Source organism: Lynx canadensis, chromosome E3, assembly GCF_007474595.2.
Source record: "Lynx canadensis isolate LIC74 chromosome E3, mLynCan4.pri.v2, whole genome shotgun sequence".
Lineage (NCBI taxonomy): Eukaryota > Metazoa > Chordata > Mammalia > Carnivora > Felidae > Lynx > Lynx canadensis.
In genome coordinates, this window is record NC_044318.1 from 22,845,963 (window position 1) to 22,855,266 (window position 9,304).

The 9,304-nt window shown below is 51.5% G+C and overlaps 1 protein-coding gene across 1 annotated transcript; it reads right to left on the bottom strand.

Annotated features, from left to right (window-relative positions):
- Positions 1 to 5,359: 5,359 nt before the first annotated feature.
- NUPR1 (nuclear protein 1, transcriptional regulator) lies at positions 5,360 to 6,965 on the bottom strand. Its single transcript, XM_030301367.2, has 3 exons — positions 6,768 to 6,965; positions 6,213 to 6,362; positions 5,360 to 5,656 (listed from the first exon to the last, which is right to left on the bottom strand). Exons 1-2 carry the CDS (start codon positions 6,877 to 6,879, stop codon positions 6,226 to 6,228), a joined length of 249 nt encoding a protein of 82 aa, XP_030157227.1. The 5' UTR covers positions 6,880 to 6,965; the 3' UTR covers positions 5,360 to 5,656; positions 6,213 to 6,225.
- Positions 6,966 to 9,304: the final 2,339 nt, after the last annotated feature.

Here is a 9,304-nt window from a genome sequence, read left to right on the forward strand (position 1 = left end):
TGTTGAAAAAAAAATTATAAAAAAGAAAAAAGAAAAGTGTACCTTCTTTTACACAGAAAAGGAAGTGCTTCTAGTTGTCAGAGACCTGGGCGTAGTGTCTGGCCCCTGGGGAAAGGTACCCCTGTGTGGGGCAGACTGCTTGCTCAGGGACTCTGGGGATGGGTTGTTCTTCCTTCTTTGCTTTCTCCAGCCTGGCACTCCCTGAAGGCCACAGAGCTCTCTGGAAAGCTTGGATGTGGGAATCAGCACACCGAGTCTACTCCCAGCTCAGCCTGTGACTGCCAGTGAACCCATAACCCAGGCCTTTGCCCTCCCACAGGACTTTGGCATTTGCCAAAGTGTGATAATAATAATTACCATGCGGGGCACCTGGGTGGCTCCGTTGGTTGGGCGTCCGACTCTTGGTTTCGGCTCAGGTCATGATCTCATGTTTGTGAGTTTGAGCCCCGCATCCGGCTCTGTGCAGACAGTGTGGAGCCTGCTTGGGATTCTGTCTCCTTCTCTCTCTGCCCCTCCCCCCCTCATGCTCCCTCTCTCAAAAATAAATAAATAAACCTTAAAAAAATATATATTTAAAAAAATAATAATTGCTGTGGTTGAATAATATTTTTATGCTTTATTATTGAAGTCAAGTTGGTGTAGAGCATGTAAGTTTCAGGTGTAACGTGATAATTCGACGTTGGTATGCACTACAGAGTGATCGCCCACCAGTGATCACTGGTTACCATCCATCACCGTGCAATTTTTGTACACAAACCAAGGTGGAGTTTCCCCACATCTCCTTTGATGCTCATCCCATTCCTGGTAAGTCAGTGAGGGCCATGTGGCTTTCACTGCTACGGCGAAGGGATGTCAGTACGGTTTCATTTTTAGTTCAACAGCCGTGGGGGACTGAAGGCACAGAGGATCGCAGCGACCCGAATAGAAGGTGGATGGGGTGGGGGTGGGGCCAACTTTAAGGTACTCCCCAAGTCAGGGAAGAAGGGAAGCAATTTGAAAAGGAAAAGAGGAGAAGTTAGAACTGGCGCGTCCCCACAGAGTCCAGGCCACGCTCGTTTTGAACAGTATGGAGAGATCTGAGGACGGAAGGGACTGTGCCCCCCTTTCCAGTGGAGGACAGGCCCCAGATGTATCCCTGCCCCCAGGTGTGGGAGGTGGCCCGGAGCACACAAAGAGCAGGGCTGTGAGGGTTGATCGTAAACAACAAACGGAAAGGACAAGGGGGTGCCTGGTGGCTCAGTCAGTTAAGCATCTGACTCTTGATTTTAGCTAAGGTCATGATCTCATGGTTCATGAGTTTGAGTCCCTCATGGGGCTCTGTGCTGACAGCGTGGGGCCTGCTTGGGATTATCTCTCTCTGCCTCTCCCCTGCTTGTGCTCGCTCTCTCACAAAATAAATAAATAAACATTAAGATAAAAAAAGAAAAGAAAGGACAGGAAGGGCAGTGGCAGGGACACGGTGGCAGATGGCAATGTACCAAGGGGATGTTGAGGCCTCGAGCATTCCACGCCCCTTCCCAGCTCTGCTCCTGATCAACCCTGGAGAAAGGAGAGAAAGGAGGGCAAACTGACCCCATCAGACACCTGCTGCCAGCAGAAAAGGAGCACTGTGTATCAACTTAAACAATAGATTGCATTTCTTGCACGCCCGAACTCTGTCTCCGGGTCACTGTTTTAACCAAGCACTTACATGCTGCTTACTATGCACTTTGCAACACTTCCTTGCTTAATCGCAGCAAGGACCCCGTGTTTAATGTTACTGGAATTCCTATTTTACACGTGGGGAAACTGAGACTAGAAAGGTCAGGTAAGCGGCCCAAGGTCACACAGAGGATGAGGGAGCAGGGACTTGAACCCACAGAGTCTGGGTCCAGAGACCATTGTGTTCTGCTTCTCTGCCGTTTCCTTAAGGTCTTGTTCTGGGTCGGGTGCCCTGCTAAGTGCTTGAGAGACTCCATTTCCTCCTCAAAACCATTCCGGGGGGTGGGTGTACTTTTCATCTCCTGTCTACAGATGTGGAAATTAAGGTGCAGGATAAACTGGGGCGCCGGGGAGGCTCAGTCGGATGAGCGTCTGACTTCGACTCAGGTCATGATCTCACGATTTGTGAGTTTGAGCCCCACTTGCAGACGGGATCTGGACTTGGGCCCGGGGGACCCTGAGGCTGTTCCAGTCACTATTGCCATGTAACAAACCATCCCGAAACGTCAGGCTGTGAAATGACCGTTTGGTCACGCGCTGCGTCCGTGGGTGGGGAATTAGAGCTGGCTTGTCTCTGGCGCCCCAATATGTTGTCGGGCCTCATCCGGGAAGACTCAGATGCCAGAGGTGACACGGCGGCTGGGGCTGGAAATCGTCAGCGGGTTCCCTTCGCTCACACGTCTGGAGCCGGAGGATGGCTTTCAGCTGGGACTTCCGCGGGGCTGAAGACCAGAATGACATCAGCACGTGGCCTTTCCATGTCGCGTCTCCACGTGTGTCGCTTCGGACTTTCTTGCAGCAGGGTGACTGCGCTCCAAGAACCCCAGAGAGCAAAGTTCCCCCCACGTTCAAAAGGAGCACAGTCCCCCATCTCCCATTCGATAGGAGGGTGGCAAGGCCCCACGGTAAGGAGGGCGTGTGGCTTGGGAGCGCTTGCAGTGATGACCCTATTTGTTAAGTGCAGTGTGAGACAAAAGCCCCGTGCACCTGACGCCTTCACGCTTCACTGCACGTTAGACTCACTCTCCCAACTCTCAGTGCCCGGCCTCCACCTCGGACCAACGAAATCAGACTCTCTGGGAGGGGAAGCCAGGCAGCCGTGTCTTTAACGCACCTGCGACCGGGTGATTACAAGGCGGCCTTCTCCCATGTATGCAGAGCACCTGGCGGAGTGTCTGGCTCCGAAACAACCCGTGTTTCTCCGAGTGTGAACGCCCGTGACCCTTAGCACACAAGGTCATCCGAGGTGTGCGCAGGTGGACTGAAAGAAGTGATATTAGGTGTCTTTCTACGATCTTCGAGTTATGACAAGTGATTGTGGTTTTCCAGTTTGGGTGGTGATGTAGTCTCCTCTTAAAGTGCGTTTGAGTGGAAAAGGTAAGGAGGTGATTTGAAAAATTCTAGGCAAACAATGGTACAGCCTAAACGCACGTAGGGCAGAAATCAAGAAAGTGCTGTGTGAAAGATGAGGCGGGGAAAAGCCTCAGGCAGACCATCAATGATGGTGGCCATGACTCTTCCTAGTACTGGCATTACCTTTAAGGAGTGCCAGTTAAAATCAACTTTGGGTGCTTTTGAAATTGGAAAAAATACACAGCCCTGAGAGCTGAGTGGGCAGAAGAGGACTAGGTGTTGGTGAAGCAAACCCCGTAGTGAGTTTCCAGATTCTCGGCAAGGAGCTGGGAATCCTTAGAATTGTGGCAACTTGGTGGGGAAACTTCTGCAAGCTCCCAAGGGGAAATAGAAGTCAGTCATCCCTCTGTTCTCAGGAGGACCCCTAGAAACTAAGGAGACAGACATTACATGCAACTAGGGGACCAAAAAAAAGGGGGGTAAAAAGTGGGTGGAACAGTAGAGGGGTGTTCTGGACAGGTAGAGTCAAGAACAGGTTCTTGTCCTGACTGCGTCCCCAGTCTTCGTATGAGTTTAGCCCCTGCCCCATCAGGCCTTGATTTTCCCTTCCGCAAAGGGCAGAGTGGGGCTCTAACATCCAGGATCCTTTCGGATCCAAACATTCAGTAATTCCAAGAATTATCTGGTTCCCGGAACAGCCACGTAAAGGCCTCCCAGGCAGAGTTTGTGCCAAGGTAGGGCGAGGCCAGGGAGGGCCAATCACAGGCCAGGAGTGAGGGTAGCATATGGGGCCTCCCGGCAAAGTGTCAAAGGACCCAGAAGACAGGGAGTGGCCACGTTCGGCCACAGACACAGCGCTTTGCAGCCTTTGTTTTCTCCTTTGAAGTAGACCTTTTGACAGGAAAAGAAACAGGCTCAGAAGGAGTAGTAATTAACCAGAAATGAACTAACATCTAGGATTCCACATTGTCGTGCAGGTTATCCTCAGGCATATAGTAAAAAGGGAAAGACCCCGGGCTTCAAAAATTAGACGGACCTAAGTTCAAAATCCCAGCTCCTCCAAGTTGTGGCTGTGTGACTTTGGGCAAATTACTTAACTTCTCTTAACCTCGGTTTTCTGGTCTGTAAAATAGGATCAAATAACACTATGCCTATTGGATTAGTGTAAGGGTTAAATGGAACAGTGCCTGTAAAACACCTGTCACAGAGTAGTAGCCCAATTACCTGGGGGCTGTTGCCATGATTTTCTAAAGCTGACACACCAGATCTGTGCTGGGCTGAGGCCTTCCTCTGTTCATATTCTTAGGTCCCTAACTAAGAACAGTTGCCTCCAAGTTGTGCAGCCTAGGGCTTATATGGAAGGGCAGGAGAAAAAGAAAAATGCTTTGCCCAGGACCAGACCTAGGGCTTTTCTCCCCACCCCAACCCCCTGCCTTGTGCTGAGTCTGCCGGTGGAAAATGTTTCTTGCCAGTTTTTTCCCCAGTATTCACACCCCCGCCCTCCCCAAGTTTTGGCGAACGCGTGGCGAAGCACCTGAATACTATGTCTCCCAACCTCTCCGGTAGTTGGGCGTGGCCATGCGATTAAATTCTGGCCAGATGTAACGTATTCTACTTTTAGGTCATGGTCTTCAAAATGAATTGGTGTGGCTTCCCCCACTCCCTTTCCACGGGTTGAGATGCAGATCTGATTGGTGGCAGACGCCGAAGCAGCGAGTGTGGACCCCAAAGTGGAAGCCATGTTTGGAGCGTGGCGGAACAATGAGTTCAAAGTAGCTGGAATCCCTGACGTGGTCAAGTTGTCATTTTAGCCCAAGAGTACTGACTGTTGGAGCTGCTACGTGACAGAGAGAGAACTTTCTATCCCGTTTTGAGACTTCAGTACAGCAGCCCCCGAGTAACCTGGGGCAAGTCCCTTCATGTTCTAAATCTCGGTGTTCTCCGTTTTGCAGACGGCACCATAAAGAACAGTCATTTCAAAAGGTGGTTTTATATGAAAATGACATGATCAGTAAGATTGTTTATTCTGAAAAGGGAGAGGAGCTGGGGAGGGTCTGTTTCCGTGCATTTCCTACGAGACCACAGAGGCACATTTGCCAAAACCTCTGCGCACCAAAATAAAACAAAAGCAGCCAGGCTGGCCTCTACCCGTCCCTACCAAACCGGGGACGCCCTCTCCCAGACACATATAACCCAAGACAAAAACCGTTCTTGTTGGTTCATGCAGAGGCAGACATATGCAGGCAGGGACAAGAAACAAACAAAACCACACAGAGGGAGGGGGGACAAAATTCCACACACAAGCTGCAACTGCTGAATTTTGTTTATTGTCCTTGCCACCCTTAAGGGGTTCCAGTTTCTTTGGTGTCTTTCCTTCGGGGTGGGGGGTACCTTTCGTGACGCTGCCTCTCCATTCCCTTCGTCTTGCTCCCCACCCCTAGCTTGTCCTTTTTCTGGGGCTTGGCGGCCCCTCAGAGCCTAGTCAGGTAGGGTAAGTCCCGGGGTGGAGTGGGAGGGCAGGCAGGCCTGGATCCCTCCCCCAGGTGCCAATTCTCCGCAGTCCTGTCTCCATCGCTGTGTGGTATCCGTGCTGTAGCCTCATCTGGGGCAAGGAAAGAGAGTGACAGTTCTAATTCTGGGTTCTAACTCTTCCTCTCCCGGTCACTTGCTCTGGGTCTCCAGAGAAGGACCCTATCCTCTCTGGGCCTCTGTTACCCTCTCCGTAAACCAAATTTCCCTCCAATTGCAAAGGTTCTGTGTTTCCCCTTTTGCTCTGGCCACCAGGAAACTCAGAGTCCGATGTGTGTCTCATTTTATTCTATGTTGAGACAATCGTTCTTTTTTTTTCTTTTTTAATTTTGTAATGTTTATTTTTGAGAGAGGGAGAGAGACAGAGTGTGAGCAGGGGAGGGGCAGAGAGAGAAGGAGACACAGAACCCGAAGCAGGCTCCAGGTTCTGAGCTGTCAGCACGGAGCCTGACGAGGGGCTTGAACTCGTGAACTGCGAGACCGTGACCTGAGCTGAAGCCAGACACCCAACTGACTGAGCCACCCAGGCACCCCGAGACGACAGTTCTTGGAACCTTGCTCCCCACCTGACCACACACATTCAGGCATGTCCTTTGGAGGCAGAGGGACTTCTACCCCTGACTCTTTACCTCCAGCTCTGCCTCAAGACCGTGCCCCTCGCTTTTTCCGCTCCGTGTTCTGAAGCTTGGTCACCAGCTTCCTCTCGTGGCCACCGGGGCTGGGGCGGTTGGTGTTGGCGGCAGCTTCTCTCTTGCTGCGACCTTTCCGACCTCCTGCTCCTGGGAACCAATCAAGAGACCGAGGTGAGGTGGACGGAGGCCTGATACATCCAAGGAGAGGCAGGGGGTTGGGAGTGCGGGGTGGAAAGAGCACGGGTTGGAGGAAGCAGACTGGAGAGTGGTCACCATATAGCTTTGGGGCACTTGTAACCCCTGTCTCCCCATCTGTGAAATGAGGGGCCCCCATGATCTGTTGTTGCCCCCAAATTCTAGGGGCCTGTGAGGTCCCAGGGCTGAGCAGGACAGCACTAAGGGGAAGAGGGGTTGGAAGGGGTGACTGGAGGGGTCAAGGGAACAGGTTAGAGAAGGGTGGGGGGTGGGGAGGAGTCCAAGGAGGAATCCTAGTGGGGGGGGGGGTGGGGGTAGAAGGTAAGGGACCAGGAAGGTGACCGGGCCAGACCTTACCCAGGTAAGAAGGAGCCAGGTTATAGAGGTCATACTCATCCAGGCTGAGGTCTTCGTCCTCCTGACCTGGGGGCTGCTGGGCCGGGCTGGCTGCTTGCGGGAAGGTGGCCATCACACCTGACTTTCCCTTGCTGTCTCCCTGCCGTCTCCCAACGCTTTGTTTGTGTCTGGTTTCCTGACACCTCCCTGTTCACGGGCCCCAACTTATAAGGCCACGTGTCCTCCCCAGGCCCTGTCTGATGCAATCTGGCCCTTTCCCAGAACCCGACCCAGTAAACAGCAATCACGAGAGGGGAAAAGAGTCGGTACTGTGAGTCCCAGCCCCTTCCCCTCGCCTCCTCCCTCTCACTGGGGCTCGCCCAGCTGGGTATTTTTCCACAGAGGAGATCCCCGCCCCTCAGGGAGGAGGAGGAAAGAGGCAGAGTCTGAGCATAAACAATCCTTGGGATTATGGCCAGTGGGGATCGGAGGGCCTCACCTGGCCGACTCCTTCCTGTCCGTCTCCTGCCCCCTGCCACACAGCTGACCCCATCCCAATTCTGCCTTAGACGCAGGACCCTGGTGGCAGATTATGAAGAACACTCCATGAAATAGGTCAGCTGTTCTCACCCCGAACACACCCAACACCCCTTTTTGATAAGAAACATCTGGAAAGCCCCCTTCATATCCCGAGCTAGGAAGGGGGGGGGTGTGTGGTGATGGAGTGGGTCCCTAGGTAGTTTCCCTCACCCAACAGGGTGCAGATTCTGGAGCCAGCTGCCCTGGATTCAAACCTCTGGTCCACTACTTCCTGGGTGACCCCAGACAAGTCACTTAACCTCTCTGTGCCTCGGTTTTCTCCTCTGTACAAATGAAGATGATAATCATTGCATTGACTTCACAGGGTTGGTGAGAGAATCGAATGAGACACCTCAGGGAAGGACACTTGCGACAGTGCCTGGCACGCTCCTACGGTCTTAGCTTCCCTATGAGTTATCCGCACAATTTCCAAACAACTCAATGATGCCGTCACCGTAATGGGAAGGCGACGTGAAAGGAAACCCACTTATGCTGCAATAATGTCTTTCAAACCATGGAAATGCTGAGGGAGAAGACATTGCGGAGTAAACAGGCATTTGGGCCTACTTAATATGAACGAAAGGAAGGGATTCAGATAAGAAATGCATGAAGATGGAATGTTCCACACTTGCCTGAAGGGATCTGCTCGCGTGGGTTGAGCTGACCCAGAGAGGGCCACACCTGGGGTGGCCCACTCACACTTTCCCTGGGGTTTATGTGCCAAATCCCAGGGCTGGGGCTGAGGACCTTCTCGGGCTTAGCCAGGTGTTTAAATTCTCTGCTCACTTGCCCACCTTGCTGTGAGCCCATTCAAACACCGTTCCCTCTCAGTGCTACCTAAATTTTACCTCCCCCAAAACCCTGTAATAACCCAGTCTCGTTCTGTGTTGAACACGAAGAGGCACTTCTGCTCCCGTTTCTCCCTAGCCTGAGCCAGAATTAACTTTAGTTTTTGTTTTTCAGGTTTGGTTGATATGTGAATTCCTGAACATCCAGGAAATGAAAGTGAGGTCACCTGAATAAAACAGAGCTTGGGACAATCACAGACGGACCGAGGGCAGGCCGCCCCACAATGTGCCGCTTCAGCATATTGGCTATTTTATTTTATTTTTTCAATGTTTATTGTTGAGAGAGAGAGGGGCGGAGAGGCAGAGAGAAAGGGAGAGAGAGAATCCCAAGCAGGCCCACACGGTCAGTGCAGAGCCCGATGCAGGGCTCGAACCCACGAACGGTGAGCTCGTGACCTGAGCTGAAACCAAGAGTCAAATGCGTAACCAACGAAGCCACCCAGGCACCCCTAGCATATTGATTATTTTTTTTTTTAATTTTTTTTAACATTTATTTATTTTTGAGACAGAGAGAGACAGAGCATGAACGGGGGAGGGTCAGAGAGAGGGAGACACAGAATCTGAAACAGGCTCCAGGCTCTGAGCTGTCAACACAGAGCCCGACTCGGGGCTCGAACTCACGGACCGCGAGATCATGACCTGAGCCGAAGTCGGCCGCTTAACCGAGTGAGCCACCCAGGCGCCCCGTATATTGATTATTTTGAATAAAAGTTACTTCAGAGACAACCTGTGGTGAGAAGGGCAGACCCTCCTCAGTTGCCGAGAGCAGGAAATAAATCTCCCAGGTGAAAGTTAAGGAGGTAAAGAGACACCCTGATCACCAGACATAGGAGATTTAGAGCCAAGATGTCCGTGATTTTTTTACTCATTTCCTATCCCAGCCCAAAATCTGTTTAGAATTGCTTACAAATTAAAGCTCCCCAAGTTAAGTTCTCTTTCTCCTTTCAATTCCTCATGGATTTATGGTCTCTTCGTCGAAAAGGATAAAAACTGCCTGCTTTGGTCATTTTTGTTAGGTCTCAATTTCATGACGGGGGGCCCCACGCGCGCATAATAAAACTTCGCTTTTTCCTGTTGTTTATCTGTCTCGTGTCCACTCAATTCTTTTTTCAACGTTTTTTTTTTGTTTTT

What these genes read in the sequence shown, in the direction of transcription:
- NUPR1 (XM_030301367.2), bottom strand. Translation starts at nt 6,879, where the DNA reads ATGGCCACCTTCCCGCAAGCAGCCAGCCCGGCCCAGCAGCCCCCAGGT. An exon ending in CCTGGCTCCTTCTTACCTGG is followed by an intron (nt 6,363 to 6,767) that starts GTAAGGTCTGGC and finishes ATTGGTTCCCAG; the next exon opens with GAGCAGGAGGTCGGAAAGGT.